Here is a 26,170-nt window from a genome sequence, read left to right on the forward strand (position 1 = left end):
ATGGCAACAAGCTGCTCTGATGTCATGTTGATATCAGCTGTGTCATTTAACACTGCATCCAGGAGAAGAGCGGCAGGTAAGGGGGCGATCGCAACAGCCAAGACTTCCCATCAAGTCAGAGAGCATGGCAAAAGTATATGGAGACTGACATTTTTGCCGCCCCCAAATTTTGCTGCCCTAGGCCCGGGCATACTGGGAAATCTGCTACTGGGGATGCTACAGAAGATCAGAATCCTAGGCATTGGCCATAACACCAGCGGAGCTGAGTAGAACATGGTTTACAGATCTTAAAGAGATGTCAATAAAGCTCTTACAATCTTTCTGGGACCAAGCATCCAACCATAGAAATGTTGCACCTTATAACTTGGAGACTGAAAGGGGAACCATAAGACAGCAAGGTTTTTCTTCACAAGTAACTGATTAGGCCAGAAAACGGGTAACATCAAAAAACTATTGCAGAATATGGAACATTTAAATTCCACATCTGTCATCAATTCCAAATGTCCTGGCTTTTCTTAAAGATGGTTTTGATAAGGGCCTACTCCATTCATCACTCAAGGTTGAAGCAGTGGCACTTTAAAGGAGACATCGCTGGCCAAAAATATATACAAGAATTCATGAAGGCTACAACAATATTGTTGTCCTTCATTGCCTCTTGATTGTAAGCTCTCTCACGCAGGGCCCTCATTACCTATTGGTATCTGTGCATGTTTGTCCTCGCCTGAATGTAACCTTTGTTTATGTAATATACATAACTCTGTGCCCCCATTGTACTGCGCTGTGGAATATGTTGGCGCTTAACAAATAAACCAGAATGAGTTCTAGAATCACATATCAAATTCTACCACTGGATTTAAATTTGGCCTGGCAAGCCTTACAAAGACCTTTTGTGTGCCGCTATAATCAGATGGTTTACATTAAAATAAATAAAACAAAGTATTCCTGATCGCTATCAGAAGAGTAAGAGCTTGGAGCGTTGTCTTGTTGACCCCGCCCCCCCCACCCCATCTGCATTTCTCACCAGGACAAGATCGTCCTCAACATTGTTTTTTTTTTTTTTTATTATTAATTTTTTTCAAAAGTAATTTCAGATCTTCACATTCATCAGGAAATAGTGGTACCTTCATTCTGTCCAAGAACCAGATGGAGTGTCTACGTACTTAGATCAATGGGGCGCAAGTTTTTTTTTTTTGGGTGGGCGAGGGTAGTTGCAGAAGTCCCGCGCTCTCCCCAGGCATTTAAATGCCGGAGGACCGCGTGAGGCCTCTGCAACCTCTACTTACTGCGGTTGAGTCGGCTCCAGAACGTGTTACCATGGCAATGCGGCGTCACGTGAAATGACGACGCAGGTCACGTGACATCACACAAACCCGCCGCTTGAGCTAAGGAGGGGCCGCACAAAGGAGGAGAGCAGGCACAGGGTGGGGGGGGGGGGGCGCAGCAGTAAGTTTGCGCGCCCCTGCTTTAGATCAGTGCTAGAGTCCTAAAAAGTGTAGTTTCTTATGAGAATAAAGTTAATGCCGGAAACAAAATATTTCAGGATTCCACATGCTTCCTTCCTCACCAGCAGGGATGGAAAAATCCTGGGTGCCTAAAATTTCCATCCTGTGCTGTGTACAGTGATGACTGAATCGTCGATCACCGCTGCAACCGCACTCCCAGTAACCTCAAAGCCAGAGCAGGCGTGCCGAGACTGGTAGCAACTGTGATTTGATAGGTCAAGAGTTGACTCACGGAGCTCGTCGGTGCCCAGCCAGTGATGGACAGATGACCTAGGCAGCCAATACTGGAAGTTGCTTCCAGCGGGGGCTTAACTTGTGGGTTTTGGCTCCATGAGTCCACACGAGTTCCACAGGTAAGGTCTGGGAAGGAGTCGGCACTAAAATAAGTGCTGAAACGCTTTCCTGCACCAATCTAGCCCTGTCTTTAGAAATGTTAGAGTTCTAAAGGTCTATATTGAGAGAACGGAATAATTTAGAAAATCCAGAAATGTGTTCATCCTGTAGCTGCTCTGGCTGAGCAAGCAGGGGTTTAAAGCTCCCGAGTCACTTGAGCCAATAGGAAGACAAACCAATGACGTCGTGGCAACTTGTTGGCCCGTAGGACGTGAAATCTTTGAACGGCGGACATATTGTGAACGCTGTTAGCTGAGGAGAGCTGAATGGGTTCCTGTAGCTGAAATGAAGGTGTTCAGTTCTGGAGTCCCCCTGCTTAAAATGCTATATATAAAAAAATAAAACCATTTGCAAAAAAAAATTTGCCGTCTATTTAAAAAATTATTATTATTTTTTTTTTATATATGAGATCATATAGATAGTTGTAAAGTCTGGGAGTGTCGTTTTCCTCATTTCAGTCCACCCAATATAAAGCGGGGTTCTGATGTTGACTAGTGTTCCTTAACCCAGGGGAGCGCAAACTTTCCCCTCCTTGCCGGCTCTTCCCCTGCCCCACCATTCCCGCCCCCTCCTTACCTTGTCTACGGTGTCAAATGACGCCGCGGGGTCATTTGCTGCGTTGCCATGGTGACGTGTTTCCCAATAAAGGACAAGGTAAGGGATGTTGCTGTCTTCGCGATCCCCGGCATTTAATTTAAATGCCTTGTGGAAGAGCGCAGGGCCTCTGCAACCACCCGCGCCCCCCAGTTTGCACACCCCATGCCTTAACCCATTTGCGTCTATAGAGCCTGGCAATGCATTGCAGCACATGGGGTTGGAAGCTGTGAGCCTCGGGTGGCAGAGAAGCAACAGATGACACTTGTCTTCCAAAAAAATGGGTGGTGGTAGACTTTGCAGAATGACAATTGCGGAGCAAACAAGACTAATAATTGCATTGTTGAGGGAAAAACAATTGCATTTTATACTTTCTAAAATGATTTAAAAACACTTATTTTTATTTTATTTTTTAAGACCGTCGTCCTTAAGATTTTACACCCATATTTAGTAAGCCGTCTCCTGCCAGAAGACTCCTTCTGGTGCTTAACGAAGCCTTCGAACGCATTGACATGGTCTTTAGTGTCTCTTCCAGTGTCTGAAGATGCCTTACTACAAGCAAGCCTGCTTTGTAAATATGGCCTTGCATATTTTTATATTTAAGTTTAAAGCCTTAAAGTTTAAGCCAGAGGTGTGGGTGAAGAGAACTGATTAGCACATTCACGGTTTGCGGATTGCAGCTTTCTTGCCGTTTACTGCTTTTTCATTTTGTGCCACGTCTGCTGCATGGGTCAGCAGTGCGTTATTTTCTAGTACAATGCTGGCTTATTTCACCTAGATGGTAACCCTATCTTGGCCACTTGAGCCCTTTGTGTGTGTGTGTGTGTGTGTGTGTGTGTGTGTGTGTGTGTGTGTGTGTGTGTCAATGAGCAGCAACACCTTTTATTAAGCTGCGCCTCTAGCTATTCCTTAGATTTGTTAACTAATGTAGTTCTAGAGTGTTTTAAAACTCTTTAGTGAATGCTGAGGCCCTTTCAGAAGTCATAAATTATTAGTGTCGCAGTATAAGGGCAAATTCCTGTCTTAAATTTTACAGCATAAACAGATTGCATGCAATTTCAACAAGATTTGTAAACACGTGCCCCATTATAACGAGTTTATGTAGGACAACTTTTTTTTATTTTATTTTTATGGCACTGTGACCAATGGTTGTTCTTTATAAAAGTGATAATTCTCACAGAACGTTTGAAAGCAGTAGCAGCAGGCTATCATAAAAAGTTCTTCTTTTGATGTGAGGGAATCGCTCTGCCCCCTGTACGACAGTGATTTAGTGGGCCTGTATGTTTTCTGCAAGTCCTCTACATTGGAAGTGCCACGTAAGAATACATTAGGCAAACATATTGTTTGAAAGGTGGGGTACATGTTGGAACTGTGCGGATATGATCAGAATTTTTCAATATAAAAAAAGTGGCTTTAGGTATTAAATTGTGATTTGTAAATGATTATAGCGCATATCGTACAATACAATTCTATGCAAGTGATGCATTACCCACATGGCTGTGAAGCAGTTCACCATATAAACCAATCCTCCTTTCCACACCTACATGATTAAACATAAATGTTTCTTAGTGATAGTCTATTTTGTCCTGTGTTGGTCGTCTATCGCCATCAGCCAATAAATGGTAAAGAAACGTGTGTGTTCATTCTTCTATAATGCAGCTTGAAGGTTGACCTGTTCTGTTGGAATTCAATGTTGCCCCCCCCCCCTCCTCCCCGAACATGCAAAATTTGTGGAGGAAAAATGAAATTGGGAGAACCAGCATATATTTTAGTTTAGTAAAAGAGGCTTACTAGAGTGACATGGTCATGGTTCTCTTTGCAAAAGTAACTTTGCATTTAAAAATCTTTTCATGCGGTTTTTTTTTTTTTTACCAAAAGTTTTGTTCACACACGGCCAAAAAAAATTCCTCCTTATTTGCTAATGTGTTAAACTTGTGAATTTTCTGAAACTTTCACAAAGTTTTGGTTTAAAGTGTGTGTGTGTGTGTGTGTGTGTGTGTGTGTGTGTTGTCTCAGACATGCAAATGAGCACACAGTAATATTTCCATTTGAGAGATAACATTTTTATATATATATATCTATAGATATAGATATATATTAAAAAAATTATCTCTCTCAAATGGAAATATTACTGTGAGCACATTCACATGTCTTAGACATGTCTGCAACCCTGCCTTTCACCATTATCACCCAGCATACAGTGCTTCCACTGCAGCAAGGGATTCTGGGGGAAATTACATGCACACAGTGTGTGTGTGTGTGTGTGTGTGTGTGTGTGTGTGTGTGTGTGTGTGTGTGTGTGTGTGTGTGTGTGTGTGTGTGTGTATATACAGTGCTTGACAAATCACCCAAAAATCTACTCGCCGAACCAAAAATCTACTCGCCACCTAACCCCGCCCTTAGTCCCGCCCCGCTTTTAAAAAAATACATAAATAAAATAAATTGAGTAAATTCCTAGTAAGAACATTCGTTTTTGACATAAGTTTATTTATTGTATTACATTATACTACAATTAGTCCTTGTTACGTGTGTGTGTGTGTGTCGGATCTAGAAAAAAAAGCCAGATGTGAATGACTAGTTTCCTGAACCCCTTAACCAATGTCTGGACGCCTCGCTTCACAATATCTAAAGCAGCAATCCCGCCTGGGATCTTACCTGATCCGCAGTCCCTCAATGTCCAGGTACCTCATTCCCGCAATGTTATACATTGGAGGGGATGTGTTTCTTACCTGTCTTCTGGGTTAGGGGGGGTTCCGATGTCTCCTGTGTGAAGCTTGAGTCAGATCTGGAAGAAAGCAGTTTGTTATTTCGGTGTAGTATAGGGCTGTTAAGATATATAGGGTAAATAAGATATCCATGTCCAGAGTGTGAGACAGAGAGAGTGTGGGTGAGAGACAGAGTGAGAGAGAGACAGAGAGAGAGAGAGACAGGGGTGAGAGAGAGAGAGGGGAGAGAGACATAGAGGGGAGAGAGACATAGAGGGAAGAGCGACAGAGAGGGGAGAGCGACAGAGAGGGGAGAGCGACAGAGGGGGGAGAGCGACAGAGGGGGGAGGAGAGACAAGAGAGGGGGAGAGACAGAGAGAGGGGGGAGAGACAGAGAGAGGGGGAGAGACAGAGAGAGGGGGAGAGACAGAGAGAGGGGGAGAGACAGAGAAGGGGGAGAGAGACAGAGAAGGGGGAGAGAGACAGAGAAGGGGGAGAGAGACAGAGAAGGGGGAGAGAGACAGAGAAGGGGGAGAGAGACAGAGAAGGGGGGAGAGAGACAGAGAAGGGGGAGAGAGACAGAGAAGGGGGGAGAGAGACAGAGAAGGGGGAGAGAGACAGAGAAGGGGGAGAGAGACAGAGAAGGGGGAGAGACAGAGAAGGGGGAGAGAGACAGAGAAGGGGGAGAGAGACAGAGAAGGGGGAGAGAGACAGAGAAGGGGGAGAGAGACAGAGAAGGGGGAGAGAGACAGAGAAGGGGGAGAGAGACAGAGAGGGGGGAGAGACAGAGAGGGGGGAGAGACAGAGAGGGGGGAGAGACAGAGAGGGGGGAGAGACAGAGAGGGGGGAGAGACAGAGAGGGGGGGAGAGACAGAGAGGGGGGAGAGACAGAGAGGGGGGAGAGACAGAGAGGGGGGAGAGACAGAGAGGGGGGAGAGACAGAGAGGGGGGAGAGACAGAGAGGGGGGGAGAGACAGAGAGGGGGGAGAGACAGAGAGGGGGGAGAGACAGAGAGGGGGGAGAGACAGAGAGGGGGAGAGACAGAGAGGGGGGAGAGACAGAGAGGGGGGAGAGACAGAGAGGGGGGAGAGACAGAGAGGGGGGAGAGACAGAGAGGGGGAGAGACAGAGAGGGGGGAGAGACAGAGAGAGAGAGAGGGGGGAGAGACAGAGAGAGAGAGAGGGGGGAGAGACAGAGAGAGAGAGGGGGGAGAGACAGAGAGAGAGAGAGGGGGAGAGACAGAGAGAGAGAGAGGGGGGAGAGACAGAGAGAGAGAGGAGGAGAGACAGAGAGAGGGGAGGAGAGACAGAGAGAGGGGAGGAGAGACAGAGAGAGGGGAGGAGAGACAGAGAGAGGGGAGGAGAGACGGGGGGTAACTGATTGACTGGGGGGGTGGGATAACTGACATATGACTGACTGGGTGGGGGGTGGGATGACTGACATATGACTGACTGGGTGGGGGGTGGGATGACTGACATATGACTGACTGGGTGGGGGGTGGGATGACTGACATATGACTGACTGGGTGGGGGGTGGGATGACTGACATATGACTGACTGGGTGGGGGGTGGGATGACTGACATATGACTGACTGGGTGGGGGGTGGGATGACTGACATATGACTGACTGGATGGGGGGTGGGATGACTGACATATGACTGACTGGATGGGGGGTGGGATGACTGACATATGACTGACTGGATGGGGGGTGGGATGACTGACTGGGTGACTGCGTGGGGGGGGGTGGATGGGTGACTGGGTGGGTGACTGGGTGGGGGGGGTGGGGTGACTGGGTGGGGTGACTGGGTGGGGGGGTGGGGTGACTGGGTGGGTGACTGGGTGGGGGGGTGGGGTGACTGGGTGGGTGACTGGGTGGGGGGGTGGGGTGACTGGGTGGTTACCTCTGGTGTCCTGCACACACACATTCTCTCTCTCATACACACACACACACACACTCAATCTCTCTCTCTCACACACACACACACACACACACACACACACACACACACACACACACACACAATCTCTCTCTCCCATATACACACACACAAACAAACACTCAATCTCTGTCTCATACACACACACACTCAATCTCTCTCTCCCATACACACACAAACACTCAATCTCTCTCTCCCATACACACACAAACACTCAATCTCACTCTCATACCCACCCACACACACGGGAAGGGACGTGCGCGGAGGGGAGAGAGGAGAAACACCCTGCTACTTCCTGCAGACCCGCGCGGGCAGCGGTAGCACCGGAGGGAGGGGGGGGGGGAGAGAGAGAGAAAAGCCCCGGCTACTGCAGCATCTTCAGACCCGCGCGGGCAGCGGTAGCACCGGAGGGAGGGGGGGGGAGAGAGAAAAGCCCCGGCTACTGCAGCATCTTCAGACCCGCGCGGGCAGCGGTAGCACCGGAGGGGGGGGGGGGGGGAGAGAAAAGCCCCGGCTACTGCAGCATCTTCAGACCCGCGCGGGCAGCGGTAGCACCGGAGGGAGGGGGGGGGGGAGAGAGAAAAGCCCCGGCTACTGCAACATCTTCAGTCCCGCGCGGGGCAGCGGTAGCACCGGAGGGAGGGGGGGGAGAGAGAAAAGCCCCGGCTACTGCAGCATCTTCAGACCCGCGCGGGCAGCGGTAGCACCGGAGGGAGGGGGGGGGAGAGAGAAAAGCCCCGGCTACTGCAGCATCTTCAGACCCGCGCGGGCAGCGGTAGCACCGGAGGGAGGGGGGGGGAGAGAAAAGCCCCGGCTACTGCAGCATCTTCAGACCCGCGCGGGCAGCGGTAGCACCGGAGGGAGGGGGGGGGAGAGAGAAAAGCCCCGGCTACTGCAACATCTTCAGTCCCGCGCGGGCAGCGGTAGCACCGGAGGGAGGGGGGGGGAGAGAGAAAAGCCCCGGCTACTGCAACATCTTCAGTCCCGCGCGGGCAGCGGTAGCACCGGAGGGAGGAGGGGGGGGGGGGGAGAGAGAAAAGCCCCGGCTACTGCAACATCTTCAGACCCGCGCGGGCAGCGGTAGCACCGGAGGGAGGAGGGGGGGGGGGGGGGGGAGAGAGAAAAGCCCCGGCTACTGCAACATCTTCAGACCCGCGCGGGCAGCGGTAGCACCGGAGGGAGGGGGGGGGAGAGAGAAAAGCCCCGGCTACTGCAACATCTTCAGTCCCGCGCGGGCAGCGGTAGCACCGGAGGGAGGGGGGGGGGGAGAGAAGCACCCCGGCCTATTAGAGTATGTTGGGTCCCGCGCGGGCAGCGGGGAGCGCCGGAGAGAGGGGGAAAGATGTACCAGTGTATATATAAATATTTAAAGTGTATTAAATTCCCCCCACCTCAAGCATCTGTACAAACTCCTCCATGGCCGGATCAGTGCAGGTCTTGTAAGGAGCTGACACAATTATACAAGAGGATACTATGGAGGAGGAGGAGACACGCACGAGGAGAAACACACGCACGCACTCCCCCCCCCCCCCCCCCATTACTTACCCATGCAGAAAGGGCGGTTTGAAGTCCTGGCAACTCCATCCCGCGTCACAGCCAATCAGCTCTGATTATTTTTTTTTCCGTTTTTTTTTTTTTTTTCTTCGAGCAGGGGATTTTTTTTTTAGAGAGCAGGGGAAAGGTTACTGGCCACGAGCCAATATCCGATCGCAGCTGGCGAGTTGGCGACCGGGTTTGTCGAGCACTGTATATATATATATATATATATATATATATATATATATATATATATATATATATATATTTATATATTTATATTTCTTCAGGACTCTGCCAGTTGTAAATGCACATAACGTTGATAATGTTTTGCCAAGTGTCTAGTACTGTAGTTTCCAACTTCCTAATGTGAAATTCTGAAGGACCACCAACCATCTCTAATAGCAACTCTGTGATTTAAATGCATTATAAATTATTTTGTATTTGGCACAATTTTCAAATGACCTGAAAATTGCAGGAAACACTTTAGGGGGATGCCTGTGGAACCCATGTGTTCCTAGGAACCCTGGTTGAAAGACACTAGAATTCAGTGTTTGCCCCTTGCTGCTGCCATTGCTGTGTGTGGCTTTTTAAAAGGCGTGCTATGTAATCTGTGCCTCTTTTTTTAGAATTGATTTACAGGGCAGTATTCAGCCACTACTACAGTCCAGATAAATGCATCCCTGCTGCGTATGTGTAAGGAAGGGGCCCTTCTCCATGGTAACAGTGATGTCTGAGATCACTGGGGTGTGCCTTCCCCCTGTGTAATGCACTGTACAAAAGATGAAGATTGTTTTAGCTTTGCCTTTGACCTGTGACATTTTAGCTACACTGGCAAAAAAGTTCTGTAAACCCCAATGATGATAATTATGGAAATTACATAGTTTTTCTATGATCTTCTTGAATCAAAACCAGTCTTTCTTAAATATCCAATAGGGTTTATATTAACCAATTCCATGTATTTTAAAACAAAATGATGTATGTATTAGACATGGGGTGCGCAAACCGGGGCTACATGAGTTTTTTTTTTTTTTTTTTTTTTTTTACATCAGGTGTTTTTAAATAATTGGGTAGATCTGCAGGGGTGAGTTTGGGAGGCCCCAATGTATATAAAGATCAGCAACTTTGTGCGTTTTTGGTTTTTCACCATACAGCTGGGTGGAAACACGTCATGCCACGGCCAAAAAAAATAAATCTGAGGCCCTCAAAAGCTGCTGTTAATGCTCATCAGTCTAGAAAGGTTTACAAAGCCATTCCAAAGGCTTTGGGGCTTCACCACGCTGCTGTAAGATTGTCTACAAATGGAGAAAGTTCAAGACCAGTCGCTGTAACCAGGAGTGGTCATCCTACCAAAATCTCTCTCCAAGAACAAACTGGCAAATCATCTGGGAACCCCAGAGTAACATTGCAGGATCTGCAGGCCACTCTCGTCTTGGCCAATGTGAGTGTTCATGACTCAATTATCAGAAAGACTGAACAAGAATGGTGTACATGGAAGGATCGGTAGGAGGAAACCACTGTTCTCTAAAAAGAACATTGCTGCCCGTTTTGATATTCACGAAAGAGCACACAGATTATTCATTAGGCTGAGGACCCACTGTGGGCGTGCGCGTGGGCCACCAGCCCCTTACCGCCAGTCTTGTTGTCCCCGCTGCCTCCTTCAGACGAGGCTCACTACGCGCTGTGACACGTCAGCCGCCAGGGGATGCAAGAGAATTGCGATCCCGAGCGGTGACGCATCACGTGGTGCGCTGGTGAGCCTATCAGCGCCGGGGGCTTGAACTGTCAGAGCTTCCCCCGCCTCCAAAAGGTAGGGGGACGGACTGGGAGGGGGCGGACCAAGCTCTGGTTTTGTGGCTTGAAATCCAAAAGGGCTCCAGCTCCCCTCCACTGTAGGGAACTGACTGGAGGCCCTCATAAAAATGATCTCACCGTGGGAAAGAAGGGGGAAAATGTGTGAGGACAGAGGGGGAGGGACAGCAGAGTGAGATTGGAAGTAGTGTGGAGAGAGACAGGGGGAAGAGAGTGGAGGGAAGTAATAAGAGGAGAAATACATGGGGGGGGAGAGAAATAGAGGTATGTTGAAGTGGTGAGAGGAGGGGGGTGGGCCGGACGGACCCCTGACCAGTCTTGGCCACGCCCCCCCGCACCGAAAACATTTCACCGCAGATCGCGATGCAGGGATTTGCACGCGCCGCCGGCAAGCAAGGCGGCTGTGCGGGCGCGTGCAGCGGGGCCTCGGCCCAAGACGTCTTCTGGAACAATGTTCTCTGGCCACATGAGTCAAAGGTAGAACTTTTTGGCCTCCATGGGAAATGTTGTTTGACTAAAACCAAACGCTGCGGTCGAATGGAAGAACCTCATCCCAACAGTCTAGCGTGGGAGTGTGATGGTTTTGGGCTGCTTTGCTACTTCAGGGACTGAATGGCTTGCTATCATTGACACAAACCATGCAGAATTCATGGATCAGAATATTCTAGAGGAGCATGTCGAACCATTGGTCTGTGAGCTGAAGCAAAATTTGGGTCATGCAGCAAGACCTTGGTCCTAAAAATACAAGCAGATCTACAAAACAAATTCCACGTATTAGAATAGCCAGTCAAAGTCAAGACATAAATCCCATCAAAATGTTGTGGCAGGAGCTGAAGTGAGCCGTCTATGCCAGGAAGCCATCATATGGCAGTGTTGAAGCAGTTCTGTAAGGAGGAATAGGCCCAAACTTCTCAAAACTGATGTGAGAGACTGACCTGCAGGTACAGGAATCTTAGTTTGTCATTGCTGCTCAAGGGGGTGCCACCAAGTACTGAATCTAAAGGTTCACATACTTTTTTACATATGGATGTTGGATCATTTGTGGATAAATACATGTTGAAAAAGTATCATGGTTTTTGTCATTTGTTCAGATTATGGATCTATTAGGACTTGAATTAAGATCTAATAACATTGTAGGTTTGAAATATGTGCAAATCCTAAGGGGTTCTCAAACTTTCTCGCCACTGTACGTTGACCGATGGCATGTTTATTGCTGTTCAGAGGTTCTTTTGCCTTCTGTGCCTTTTTTGTTCAGCAAGTTTATATTTTCATGTCTACAACACTCCTGCTTTTCCTCAAGACACTACAGTTCATGCTGTAGTCTACAAGTCAAGCGTATAAATGATTTTCATAAAACAAAGAATGTAGTCTGCTCTGCTTGTGATCAGAAGCTTCTTTTTGAAAATGCCAAGAATGTCACAACTGCATTAAAGCTTCATTCTACCCTGCTAGTTTATTTTTATTTTTTCTGAATTGGGTGGTCCCCTGGAGCTCCTCCGTGGTCCTGCTACATCAGGGACCTCACGGTTTTCCCTCTCTGTCACTGGAGAAAATGTGCCCTCGCGACACAAACTGGTACCATGATCAGGGCTCGGCTCAGCAGCCAATGGAAAAGCAAGCTACGACTTGGGCCTCGTCCAGGGTGAAGGTTTGCTCGTGCGCGATGCGTTGAGTCGGCGTAAGGCAATGAGCGGCTGTAGTGAGCGTGCACGTGAGTTGAGGAGCGCTGCTTGAGGAGACCAACTTGACTTTGTCGTGCGATGGCCTGTTCACGTGAGCGGTTCGCCCAATGAGGGCGAACCAGCTCCGTGAAGTCGCAGACATGCGCCCCCTCCCCCCGCGCGCTACAGCCCGTCTTAAAATGGCCAGGAATCGTGCCAGCTTGCTCGGCGCGTCACGGCGCTCGCGAGCATGCATTTACCTTGGCCGAGGCCTTACAAATGGTAACCCAGCGACTATATCCTCCTATTCATTCAAAAAAAAATTTATTTTATTTATTTTTTTATTCATTCCCACCCCCATCCTATATCTCATAAAAACTGTTTACAAAAACCTGTTCAAGGTTAACTGACTTAATTACTTAATCTGCACAAAAAATATATTCTACATTAAAGTGTATATATACATTTTAATATAGAATATATTTTCCGAATGATCACTTCACCTCAGGACGACTTTGATTTTTGCTGGGAGGGTCTGTTTGCTTCCAGCTGCTGTAACTTCTTCTCGGGATTTCTTTCGGGAGACTCGTGTGGTCTCGGATCAGAGTTTGTTTTTGTTCTCCAACCGTATCTGCCTTTACCTGTCAGTTTGAGAACTACAATTTAAATACAATTTTATTTCACCAGACAGTATTGTGATGCCCCCTTAATTGTATGCCTGTATTTGATGACGATGATATAGTGTAGATTACAAATATGTGACGGTCTATCTAGAAGCTCTGACTTTATCTGGAGGTTGATGTGGCTATTCTATGAACTAAATGAGGAACATGGCTTATCCGAGGCACAGTCTCTCTTCGTTGATCAATCAAGAGTCACAGATTAAAAACTCCTGTATTTTAAATGGAATCGCATCATTGGAATCCGAAGAAACCAAAATTATTTCCTGTGCGGCATCAGGAACATTTAAGCACCACACTAGCACATTTTCCAAAATAGATGCCAAGAAATCAGACTTTCTGCTTCAGACAGACTTGGCAGTTTGAACAATAGCGAGGATAACACCATTCTTATAAAGAATGGTTCCTTTCCGATGGATGGAATGTTTAGAAAGCATACCTGGAAGAGCGGATGCAATTACTTGTGCTCAATCTTTTGTTGGCTATTGCCTGGCACCGCCCAAGCCGTGCAAGAGGGGTATGAACTAGCAATCCCCCCCCCCCCCCTTTTTAAAAAAAAAATATATATAGAACGAAGTTGCTCAAGGACTTTGTGGTAATGAGGAAGCTGTTGATTTTACATACAGATGCCTGATGTTGATATGAGTCAGATGATGGCCTAAGTGCCATCTGAATCTGTTGTGACTCATAAATTCTAGTCCTGGTCTGCTGGTGCTTTTCCCCCCCACTGCATGATGGTTACTTCTCTTGCTTTTGTGAGGCACTGAACTCCTTTTATTTCTTATATTATATTTTTGGGTTGGGAGGGAGAAACATGTTCCCCCTCGTGAGAAGAGATCAAGTGACTCGAAAACCATAAATCACAGCCGCTCCTTCAAGAGAAGGCAATATGCCAACCAAACCATCAGAACTAGGACTAATTGCAAAAGTTAATGAATTCATTATAAATTGTAGGGCATTGTTGGGAAACTGAATTTGGTGTGTAATTCATGAACTTGTTCCACTCATATGGTATGAATAAGTAAGCTTGGTTAGTTGCTCAGGGTTTTTATCTGAATACTGGTAATAGCACCAGTCTAAGGCTGCGTCCATAGTTTAGCAGTCAGTGCTCCTCTGCGCTCATGCTGAGGCTCATGTGTGCAATCAGGAGCGATTGCACACACTGGATAGTCTGCTGGTTTATGCAATCGGGGGCGGGGCACTGACGTCACTGGGCCAATAGCCCGCGAAGCGCCGACATCACGGCGCCGTGACGTTGACTCTGCTTCGCTCCGATTGGAGGTTTTCAGCCGACAGCGCGCTCAAACAGGTTCTGCTGTCGGCTGAAAATCCCTGCGCCTCCGCACGCCTGCGGACACTCGCGGGAGCCCCCTCAAGACCTCCTCATTGAGGATGACGGGGCTCATCGTGGAGCGTCCGCAAACTGTCTTCATTTACTCATTTTGGGGCATTGACTCCTGTGTATTTCTTGGGTAGTGGGAGAGTACCTAAATTCCATTTACACCTTTTTATATACTTCGCCCGTATTCTTTTAGTTTCGTCCCCCCCTGCTTAATTGGGACAGCTGTGTGGATTTAATTTTAATTTTTTATTAAGCCATTTGTAAACCTTCAATGTTTCCTTTTTTGTTCTGAAGATTGAGATGAAGAAATAGATGGGGCCTGCAATGTTATCCTGACAAAGTTTTTAACTTTTCAGGCTTGCTTAGTTCCTTCATCACGGAGGCCACACAAGATCGGATACTGATACTTGTTGCTTAGTTGTATAAAATGCCTATTTTGTGAAGATTAATAATTGGGCTGGGTAGAGGGCATGCGCACTTTCTCTCCTTACTAATTGGTGGATTACAGTCCATTTATATTGGAATTTTGGTGTAGTAGATTACAAAATGTGTTTTAAGGTCGGTTCTGACTTCAGCCACCAAGATTCTTTGGCAGCTGACTTTGAAATATAATATGCAGTCTGAATACTAGACCATGTTCTTGTCTTACATGATTCCGTACAGGTTCCGGACTGATAGAAATCCTGCTCTGATAAAAAAAAAAAAAAAGAGAAGCCTTTTTTTGTTGGTTCTAAATTTCTTGTTGTGACAATGAAGACGGTATTTTTTTTTTTTTTTGGTCTACATAAAACAAAATGTTTGTATAACAGTTTTCGATCTGGTAAAATGTAGAAATTGAGGACAATGCAGGCACAACAATCTGTGACATTGATCGTATGTTCACATGGTACTAGTTGTCTTGGCTCGCCCTCCTGATTTGTTCCTCCCTATGTCCTCTGCTTATGTGTGTGTTCCATATTTATAAGCGGTTTGGTCTTCCACTTGCAGGTAGCCGTTTTCGAGATCCCAAGGATGTCAATGTGACAAATCTGCCAGAGCAGATGGAGTTCAAGTCTAAGCAATGGTTTGGAGCGACAGTGCGGTCACATAACAAGTCTATACTGGTGAGGGATCTGAAAATTCATTTGTCTTTGTCGTATACACATAAAATACACATGAGCACATCGCTATATCTTTCATGATGTACAAGCAGATGGGGATCTTGGTACGCTCTGACGGCTTAGAAATAATAGAAGAACCTTATCCCAAATCACCATGATATGCCTGGCAAACATCTGGGGCTCACTTAATGTCTATTTGTAACTAAATTACAGGGCTGTCCCTCTTAGTGATATTTTTTTTTTTTCTTTCCCGGTGGCTTACATCGTCAATTGCTGAGTTATTATGTATATTATAGGGTTGAGACTGGGAACTAGTCAATGTAATTTTCCTATTTTTAATATTTAAAATATTTTTAAAACGCTAGATATAAAAGTGAAATAGAATCTCTTCTCTCCTGTTCTCTTTTCTGCCTCCTCTCTCCTCTTCTCTCATCTTCTCTCCTGTTCTCTTCTCTCTCGTCTCCTCTTTTCTCTCTTTCTCTCTTTCTCTCTCTCCAACTCCCTGTTTCTGCAACATAAATATACAATTGAAAATATTGTCCAGGCATCTTCAATCAGTCCTGAACTTATGCAATTTACTACAATTTTTTTTAATTAAATGGCTTTGGACACCTTTCTAGTCCCATGTTTTTGTCTCCGTGTCTGATTTGCACTAGACTGCTGTGCTATATCACACAAGCCAGTGCTGCATCTTGATTTTTCTTGTGTCAAGATGACACAAGCCAGTGCTGCATCTTGATTTTTCTTCACTTTGTGCTGGAAATCTTCACTATGTTCCTTTTTGTTTGTCCATTACAATGTATGTAGTTGTGTAGGGGACCTTCCATATGCAGGTTTATGGTTTCAGTTCCTGCCACACTAGTCGCAAGAGGATGACGTGTATCTTGGGTCATAAATGGGGCCATTTGTAACATTGTGGCAAAGCAGTCTTTGTGATGGTCCATAAAGTTGGTAGTTTCCCAACACTCATTGTGACCGAACTAGAATGTCATTTGTTCTAGAAAAATAAAATAAAAAATGAGTTGCTTTGTAATAAAAGTAAAGTTAGTGTTTATGCATATGCGCTCATACGACATGTATGGATTTGTCTACACATGCCCACAAATATCATTTTCAGGGGTTTAACGCCATCACAAACAGGGTTACTAGCTCTAGTAGAGGAGGGTTTTATTCACCTGCAAAGTCTCTTTCCTCATCTCAACCCTGTGCTTATCCCGCTTGGCTTCTTCATTTTGGCTCATCACTGCCTGCTATGGCCACGCGCCTCCGCCGCGCGCTCCTGCAGCCCAGCGATCTCTGCTCAAGCTGCAGGTGTTGGGTCGCGCTGGGGGCAGGACCGATGTGTGCACAGCGGGGACCGGTGTGTGTGTCAGTGTTCCCGAAGCTGCTGCAGCCGGAGATCACAGATTGAAAAGACTTCCGGAACTGCAGCAGCATCTATGCCACACTTTGCAGCCAATGGTAGTTTCAATACTGGACACTACCATTGGCCGCCAGGAGACTGTGAGTAACGCGTGCGCACGTCGTGCTGTGCGAGTGGGGCCTAAACATTTCTTGTCTCTTCCCTCAGGCCTGTGCTCCCCAGTACAGTTGGCGAACTCAGAAGGATATAAAGCACAGTGACCCCGTGGGAACGTGTTATTTATCAGTCAATAACTTCACCAAATTTGTGGAGTATTCACCCTGCCGCTCAGGTATTAGGAGGGTGTGTGGTGGGGGGTGGGGGGGTGTCTATCAGAGACGTCTGAATGGGGATTCTACATGATGCTTCATCTTTCCAGATTTCGGCACCGAGGCTGGACAGGGGTACTGCCAGGGAGGCTTTAGTGCGGAGTTTACTGAGGTAAGCTTCAAGTAATCAATGCATACAGCCTGTAGAGACTGCGGGACATATTACCTTGATAATGTTACTTTTGAGGGCACTGCATTATTTAGGGGTGGTTACAATCAATATAAGGTCACCTTGTAGTACTTTTTGATGTTTGTATGATGGTCTTTCAACTGAAAGCATAACATTTTTATATTTCTTTTGCGGGTTTTTTTTCTAGAATGGAAGAATATTATTGGGTGGACCAGGCAGCTATTTCTGGCAAGGTAAGGAACAAATGTAATGGTCTCTTGGATATTGAAGGGTGGGGGTTGTATACCTTGAGGCACTGCCGGATGAAGACCTATACAGAGATCTTTCCCTCCTCTGTGGTAACGGGTGTTAAGGAAGATGTATCACTTGTGCTGGTAGGTTTAACCATACTATGACAGATTGAATAATACACCTGACTGAAGTGGGAAAGGTACTTCCCAACATGCAAGTAAGGCATCAACCCCCATATCTGGAACACCACAAAAAGCAATGGCTCTCTCTCCTGTGGCTCCGTTGTCCATGAATTTAAGTGTTCAGGATGAAGGCAGAGGGTGCTAAGCATCTCGCTGAGGCTAAACAAGTCATCATTTTAAACCTCAATCTGGCTACTTACAACTGTCAGACTCTCCAGTGAAGCAGAGCTGGAAGACAAACGTGAAATGATTAAATGGGATATTGGTAACCTTGGTGAAGTAAGAAAAGAGGAAGGCCTCATTGAGCACAAAAGCGGACAGCTATTATGCTTCCATTCTCTGTACATGTGTAATAGGAGTAGAATATGCTTCATTGTTAATGAGATGGAGCAACAACAGTGGAGTTTGAAAACTTATCGGAAACGGCGGCCAGAATTGTCATTCAGTTGACCCAGGCTTCCATTAATACGTATATGCCCTAACATTAAGTCACACAGAGCAGGACGTGAAATACTTGTACCATGAAATCAACCACTTTAGCAACACAGGAAATTGTCACGTCAAGATTGTTATGGGAGATTTCAATGTAAAGATTGGTGCCCAACAGAAAAATGAAGCGTCAGTTGGGAAGTAATGGTTAAGGTAACGGGAAGGAACATGGAGGTTGGTAGAATTTGCAGAATGTGACAGTCTATAACCTGAAGAATCCACATCGAAAATAGACTTGGAGTGGATCCAATGGAATCAAGAATTAAATTGACGGACTTCATCTTGGCTAACAAACACACATCATTTTAAGACTTGCTCAGTCCTTAATCATTTTGACACAAGGAGTGATCACTGATTTTGGTTTGCTGCAAATGGATTGTGTTGGTCTTTTTAATCCGTTTTTCTTTCCATCTTCGCATTCAGATGCAAACAACCTTAATAACAAGCACATCGAATTTCAACTAGAACTGAGAAATTGCTTCAGCTCGTTCAAAATGCATGGGCACATTTTAACAATGATGAAGATTGTAGTTTGAAGCGCAGAAAAAAGTTGAAGGGGAGGGAGCATAGTTTAAGGGGGTTTAGTTTACCTGCGATCCTTGGATAGGCTTGCTGGAGGCCTGTGAAAGGAGCGTACAAGCCAGACCGATGGCTGCTGGTGAATGGGATGGACTTACAGGGCTGAGGGGGGTGGATGGGCAGTGGCCAGCACAGGGGGGCCCTATGGATCTGCGGAAGGGGCAGCTTCAGGCCATGCACGGTAGGGTCGCCGGCATGGGGGTTAAGCCCCTTGACTGAGCTTGGAAAAAGCTGCCCCCCCCTGTCGGCAGCAGAGTGTGCATGAATAACCTAAAGCCTACTTCGATTTCAGGTCAGGTGATCACGGCAACACAAGATGAGATCCAGAAGTCCTTCTACCCTGAATATTTCATCCTTGAGATCAAAGGACAAATGCAGACGCGCCAGGCTTCTGGCACCTATGATGACAGTTACTTGGGTAAGTGTGACGCATAATGTTGCTACCGATGTGCAATTGCCGTGATAATGCAACAATTGCGACTCGGTTTGTGTTGCTGATGAGTTTGCGAATATCATTTTGTGAATGTCGTGTATTGTGACTACGCATAAGAACAATATTCATTATTATTTATTTATTTTAAATGTGGGTGTTTAATCGATTTACTATTTCTGCAAATAAAGAGGCTGGTTAGATCTCAGACCCTGTGTCACGTGGCTTGATTTTATGTGCAGTTATTATGGCCTCTATGCTGGCCTAGTTCTAATTACTGGTGTATTTGTATTACTAAGACTGAGGCCCCACTGCGATCAATGGCGCGCGCGCGCGGGCCACCAGCCCCTTACCCCAAGTGTGCTGGTCACCGCTGCCGCCTTCCGACAGGGCTGACTGAGTGCTGTGACGCGTCGGCCCGCCGGAGCTGCTAGCTCCTGGTAGTTTGCAGCGCTGACCCGTCACGTGGTGTGGCAGTCAGCCAATGAGATGGGGAGCTGGGGAGCTACGGGAGGGAGGTCTGATCTGCACTTTATAAATGTATAGTATAGCTGCTTTGGCACAAAAAGCATAGTCTAATAATCTCTGGCACAGGGGAGTAAAGTGACACCCAGTAGGATCTTGTACCCCAATTAGGGGTCCCTCATTTCTCTAGGTCTGCATAGAAATCTATATACAACTCTGCTTGCTAGTGTATAGGCTTTATATAATGTATTTTACCTAGTCAAGTGATTACATTTTTAAAATGTGGAGGAGAAATGCCATCTCTGGGTTATTCATTAAACCCCTTCCGTGTCATTTAATTGTCTTTGTGAGTGGATATCTGCCGGAGCTGTATTGGTGTAATGCATTTCCACCTCTCTCTTGTGCAGGTTATTCTGTTGCTGTTGGCGAGTTCAGTGGGGATGACACTGAAGGTGAGCAGCCAGCCCATGTGGGCTTACCCTGATGCTGCATGCACTATTCCTCTTCTCTGTATACAAGTCGAGTTTGACACTGCAGTGTATTTGTGCGAATTGCCTTGGTGCTGCCCATGTTCTGGGCCTGGCAGGGCACTTTGTGTGAGTTAGTAGGGGCGTGTATTGCCGATGCCCTCACTGTAATAACGTTTTCATATAGAGCTTTTCTTCCAATGTACTAGCTGCATGCATTCTGGGGTTTGTATGATATGTTTTGGGAGGAGACTTGCTTTCCCAAGTGATCTGTGGTTAAATTTGGTAGTATCCAACCTCTGCTTTTCATCCTCACTTCACATGTTATATTCTCCTTTGCAGATTTTGTTGCTGGAGTTCCCAAAGGAAATATGACATATGGATACGTAAGAATTTTTCATTGTTTGGGGCATGGGGGCTATTTTTTTGTTTGTTTATTTATTTATTTTCTTTTCCTCCCCTCTTCTCTCCCCTCCTCCCCCCAATCACACACATCCCTATTATATCCTGCTTAATCGCTTTAGTTTGATCCATTTGTCATCCTTGACTAAATAACCCTTTAATTAAATACATTGCCAGCTTTCTCTTAAATTTCAAGGGGGCTAGTCTCCCACTGCTTAGGTTAAAAGCTATTCAGGACAGGGACTCCCTTGAACATGGCTCATTTCAGCCTGAAACACTTTTGTGCGTGTTCCTTTTTACACCAGTGCTACTTTTGTTGCTCCTGCAGGTCACTATACTGAATGGGACAGACTTGAAATCCTTGTATAACTTTTCTGGTGAGCAGGTGAGTGTAAGGTCTGCGTTTTTGATAATTATAGCAAGGTCTAATTATTCTATTGTTTCTCTGTCATTCACTTATCTTCTGTTTCTGCTTTGTATTACTATACAAGTAGTAAATATGCACACAGGGAAATCCCTGCTCCAAAGTGCTGGCAATCTAAAGGAGTTGCTTTGTGCATTTGATATATTTTGTAATGTTTTTGGCTTGTTAATCAACATAAATATTCCTTTAAACTTTTTCTGGCCATTTCTTGTATGCTTAGATATATGCAAGTACAGTCACATGTTCCTTCCTTCTGCTGATATTCTGTTCTACCTACAGATGGCTTCGTATTTCGGTTATTCTGTGGCTGCCACTGACCTCACCAGTGATGGGTAAGTTTTTGGGGTATTGCGGAAGTGCATATGAATTTTTCAAAATCCCATAGACTAGTGCAGCGTTTTTCCTCGTTACCAGCACCTATAGGGGTTTTTTTGTTTTTGTTTTTTCCCCCTTCCTTCCCCCACTCGGCCTGTCCTCATGCAACTTGCATAGTGATGCTGCCTTTGGTTAACCACTACCTACTTGGTGTGCTCAATTAAACCTCCACACTGTCCCTCAAAGTAGCATCTCTTGTGTCCTTGGGGTGGATGGGAATATGCCTTCCACTAAAGTAAAATTGTTGAGCTGAGTGATCCCAGGTTCACAAACCTCCTACCTTGAGGAATATCTTACCGGAAGTAACCCCAAAGCACGTACTTGCCTTCCTTCCCTGTATGTTCGATCTGGCATTTAGAGCATTGAGTGGGCTTAGCAATTGTGACTATAGTGACTATGTTGACTTGTTTGTTTTTTCTCTGTTGCTTTATTGCAACATGGCCCTGAGCAAAATTGTGCCCTTTAATAAATAAATAAATAAATAAAACTACTTGCTGATGATGAACCTGCAAATCCTTACTTGGTAACCCTCCTTCTTGCCACCACTGCTTTGCTTCTGCATCGCCGCGTCTTGCCTCTGTTTACCCTGTGTGTTGTGCTGCAGGCTGGATGACCTCCTGATAGGAGCTCCCCTGTTCATGGAGAGGACCCCTGACGGCAGAATGCAGGAGGTGGGCCGCGTGTATGTGTACCTGCAGGGTTACAGTATGAACTCTGACCCAGACCTTGTGCTGACCGGGGGGGACGAGTATGGCCGCTTCGGGAGCTCCATCGCTATTCTCGGAGACTTGGACCAGGACGGGTACAACGGTAAGTGGGGGGACGGACAGATTGTTTTCTGGTCTTTGCTGTGGCCCTTGGGGATTCGATCTTCTCTATGGAACTGTGTTTCAGCCTCTGCACAAGTTCTTCACCCTGCTACTGCCAGAGGGAGCTGCAGCACATTGCATTCCTCACTGGGAAATCCACAGGCTTCGGTTTTATTTTTCTTCTCTCCTGTAGTTGTATTTAATTCTGCTGCTGCGTTCTTGGATACTAATGAGCCCCAAATAGTCCCTCACAAAATCAGTGGTGTCTCTTATCTTTTGTAATCGTTAGGCTTTCTGGTGTACAATTAGAGACGTCATTTAAAAAATGATTGCAAGTTGGCGAGGATAGAGGGGAAATCCCATGCTCGGGTTTTCACATGTTGCTCTCATTTTAATGATTGGGGAAAAGCCTGGTGGATATAGGTCCTGATTTGCTAAGCGGTGGTATATGCCAGAAGTAGGGATTCTGATTTTAGGTTTTAAAAGGGATGGGGAGGGGGGGGGAGGAAGAACTGATCATCTTGCACTTTTTTAGTTAAAACCAATAAAAACCTTAAATGAAGCATCATATTTGTTATTCTTGAAGTTGTATCAACCCAACCACAGATGGGGTACAAAGGCAACCCAAAGGACATATGGAAACTAGAAAAAGTGCACAGAAACTCAGACTTCAAATGTCTCCCCCCACTGTGTGTGTGTGTGTGTGTGTGTGTGTGTGTGTGTGTGTGTGTGTGTGTGTGTGTGTGTGTGTGTGTGTGTGTGTGTGTGTGTGTGTGTGTGTGTGTGTGTGTGTGTTATAAATCACCTTCTGGGTCCGGAAGACACCACCTGGCCCAGTAATGCAGCCGTCCCCCACAGACGGTTCGGAGTTTAATGTATCTTGGCCATTGCCTGCTTTACACAAAAAAAGTCTCTTTAAAAAAATCTTAGCTTAATCTCTAGCTCCTGTCTGACACTTAATATTTGAAATGCTTGCATGCATCAGATGTGAAGAATAAAAACAGATAAATGGGAAGGACAAAAATAGAAGTTCAAAAAAGAAAAATAATGACTGTGACTGGAAGGTGTTTGCTAGCATAGCCACGTTTGGCCCATAGTGTGCTGAAGGTATGTCTAGTAGAAATAGATTTAGGAGACATGTGCTGTACATTTATTTTCTTCTGTATTGTGTAGATTACTGAAATTATTCTCTGAAAGATGGCAACACGGGTGGGTTTTCTAGGGGGTGAGGTGTTATAGACATTAACTCACCACTGGCTGTTTCTGTGTGACCCCACAGACGTTGCGATTGGTGCTCCGTTCAGAGGAGAGAATCGGCGGGGAGCAGTGTTCATCTTCAATGGCCAGTCGGGAGGCCTGAACCCCAAACCTTCACAGGTCCTGCAAGGAGAGTGGGGCTCGTCTCAGGCCCCTGCATTCTTTGGATTATCCACCAGGGGAGGCAAAGACCTTGATGGAAATGGTTACCCAGGTACAGCAACCTACGTGCTTCAGCTGTGGCCCCCTCTACTCTCCCCCCCCCCCCCTTTTTTTTTTTTTAAGCTTTAGGTGAATTATTCGGTGACCTACGATCGTCTTGATCAGACACAATCCCATGGAAAATCCTATTGACTTCAATGGCATTTTCCGAGCAAAAGCCCATTCAGCATTGACTGTTCAATGAAGAACCCCCCCATTGGGAGGTGCTGCTAATTGAAATGTGCCCTTTTCATTTATAGGCCACGTGTTGTTTTTCTAGACTACATTAGCAGCTACCACGCTGCTTTTCTGTCACTATAAGATGTGTAGCCATCTCATACTGTTTACCTTTCGTGACGTTGCGCCACACACCATACTGTAGGATGTATAATTAGCTGTTGCTTGCATTTATTTCCCCAAGATGCAAAACCAGATCTCATTGTATTATTCTGCTCCCATCGCTTCTCATCTGGTTCCTTTCTTGCTATTGAATACGCAGATGCACATCTTTTTTGTGTTGCTATTTTTAATGACATATTTGTTTTGTTCTGCAGATCTCATTGTGGGTGCCTTTGGTGTTGATAAGACTTTGGTATACAGGTAAGCACAGTCTGAAACTCTTACACATTTTACTTCTCCATCATAAGAGGCACATGAGGCCGTGGGCCAATATTTAGAACCCGAAGGCTGCGTCCAGGCTAGCGCTGAGTGTGCGGCGCTTGCCGAGTTTAGTTCCTGCAATTTAAATTGTCCCGTCCCCGCGGTGCGCTCGTGCGTGGGCACACGCTCTCCCAAGCTTGGCGCTTGGAGACAAAAAAAACATTTGAAGCGCGCTCAACATGCCCCCAGGTGCACACATGCAAAATAGACAGGACACCCGGCACTCATGCTTGGAGGATCACCACTCAAGCATGAGTGTGGTCAGCGCCAGCGGGGCCGCAGCCTTATACCGCTACATCACAATGTGACACTTCCATAATCTGTGACTTTAAAGCCTTTCTGTAGTGTCACTGTTGCGGTTTAGGCGATTGAGTTAACAAAAGGCTTTATTTTAATATTCGATGGAATAATGCCCTGCGCCCCTACTGTTTATTATAGCAAACCATGGTAGATGTGGTCGCGTTACCACTTTATGAACCCCTCTTTTCATTAAATATAATTGGGGTATTATAACTATGAAACAATCCAAATGGGTGGAATGCAACAATACGTTGGGGTTTTTTTGTCACGTACCTACAGTTCCACTTCCCTTTTATTTAATATATATGTGTATATATATGTATATATATGTATGAGAACTGGGTTTATTTTAGTCTCTACCTATTTTTCTTTAAAGCACCTCAGTGTTTACTTAACTTTTTTGTTTTATTTAAATCTGAGAAATTAACCCCTTCCATGCTGTACCACCAGTTAGATCTGGTCAGTGCTCCCGTATTGGGCCCTCGTCCCGTTCCCAGCTACAGGCATGAGCCAAGTATCTACAATAAACCGTTTATTTCTAGAAATGGCAGGATCATTTCACTGAGATGAAGTGTCAGAGGATGTGTTTTGACTCCCATTCCCCCACCCTTCAGTACTTTGTAAATCCTTTTTTTAGACCAGTAAACCACGTACCTCTGTTCAATGTTATTTTGAAAGGTCTGTCACTTTATCGTAACCCTCCTGTGGCATGGGCCGAGTCTCACTACCACTACTGAGTTGGGATTTGTCATGAATAGCTGGGCTCCATCTTGCTATTTATCCTTTGCAGGGGGCGTCCGATAGTTCACGCCAGCGCTTCTCTCTCCATCTCCCCCACCATGTTTAACCCTGAGGAGAAGACCTGTATGACTGACGCTGACACGCAAGTAGCCTGGTGAGTCTCTGAAACTGCTCCTCCTGTGATGACCATTTAAAGCACTTGTATAATCCCTTCACTGGGACTTAGAACAGCAAGCAGTCAGATATATGGATACTCTAATATAAAACTACAGTGTGCAAACTCTCTATCCCTGCATTAATCTCTGGTGTTTTAGAAATGACCGACTCTGCATCCATTGCCGATGCTCTCTAGCCATTTCACTTCCTTCCATCTGTGGTCCCGAGAAGTAGAATTCCGCACTCTTGTGTCTTCTGTGGGAGAGAAGAGGAGGGGGCGAAGGGACATGAAGTTTACTATTCACCACGTTTATCTGCACTAATTACTAAAACTACCGGACAGCCAAGATCTGGGTTTGGTGGAAGTATAGCTATGTAAATACTGTCGCATGTATATATTATTTGGTACAGGGCTTTCTGCTGCCTTTTTATTTAGTGCTACGTGAAATTGGTTAGCCCTGTTGTAGTGGTAAAAGTTTCTAACACTGCACCTGGTATGTTCAGTCCTTGGAGTGTCCTAGAGGTAACAGGCCCTGTATCCCTCTGCATACATTCCTTGTCCTTGGTATTTCCTAGACTGTATCCCTGCGTCCCGTAGGCTGTAGCCCGGCGAGTGTCTCTCTATCTCTGCATGCAGTCACTGTGCTATCAAGTTCTGCTAGTGTCCTAGAAGTTAACCTTGTGAATGCCGGGGGATTCATACAGGCTGTGTCCCTGTACCAGTCTGAGGCTTGGCATTGGTGGGTTTTTTTCTTCCTGTTGAAGCGTTGGTTCTGCTCGCCATCTGATAAGTCACACGGTCACGGATATCTTGCCAGACCTTAAGGTGCTTTCAGTGATGTCATTTGGTTATGTTCCTATAATCTATATTTTTAGAATG

General features: G+C 46.0%; 1 protein-coding gene across 1 annotated transcript in view; it reads left to right on the forward strand.

Moving 5' to 3' along the window:
- The window catches only part of ITGA5 (integrin subunit alpha 5), a 107,502-nt gene that overhangs the window by 53,756 nt on the left and 27,576 nt on the right, over positions 1-26,170 (forward strand). The window contains exons 3-15 of the mRNA XM_075591732.1: positions 15,149-15,264; positions 16,832-16,955; positions 17,043-17,104; positions 17,310-17,355; positions 18,896-19,021; positions 19,906-19,950; positions 20,308-20,351; positions 20,696-20,752; positions 21,071-21,123; positions 21,771-21,976; positions 23,255-23,446; positions 23,988-24,033; positions 25,184-25,288. Of these exons, the coding sequence (XP_075447847.1) occupies positions 15,149-15,264; positions 16,832-16,955; positions 17,043-17,104; positions 17,310-17,355; positions 18,896-19,021; positions 19,906-19,950; positions 20,308-20,351; positions 20,696-20,752; positions 21,071-21,123; positions 21,771-21,976; positions 23,255-23,446; positions 23,988-24,033; positions 25,184-25,288 (1,222 nt within the window). The remainder of the gene's footprint in view (positions 1-15,148; positions 15,265-16,831; positions 16,956-17,042; positions 17,105-17,309; positions 17,356-18,895; positions 19,022-19,905; positions 19,951-20,307; positions 20,352-20,695; positions 20,753-21,070; positions 21,124-21,770; positions 21,977-23,254; positions 23,447-23,987; positions 24,034-25,183; positions 25,289-26,170) is intronic.

The sequence above is a fragment of the Ascaphus truei genome, chromosome 3 (assembly GCF_040206685.1).
Source record: "Ascaphus truei isolate aAscTru1 chromosome 3, aAscTru1.hap1, whole genome shotgun sequence".
Taxonomy (NCBI): Eukaryota; Metazoa; Chordata; class Amphibia; order Anura; family Ascaphidae; genus Ascaphus; species Ascaphus truei.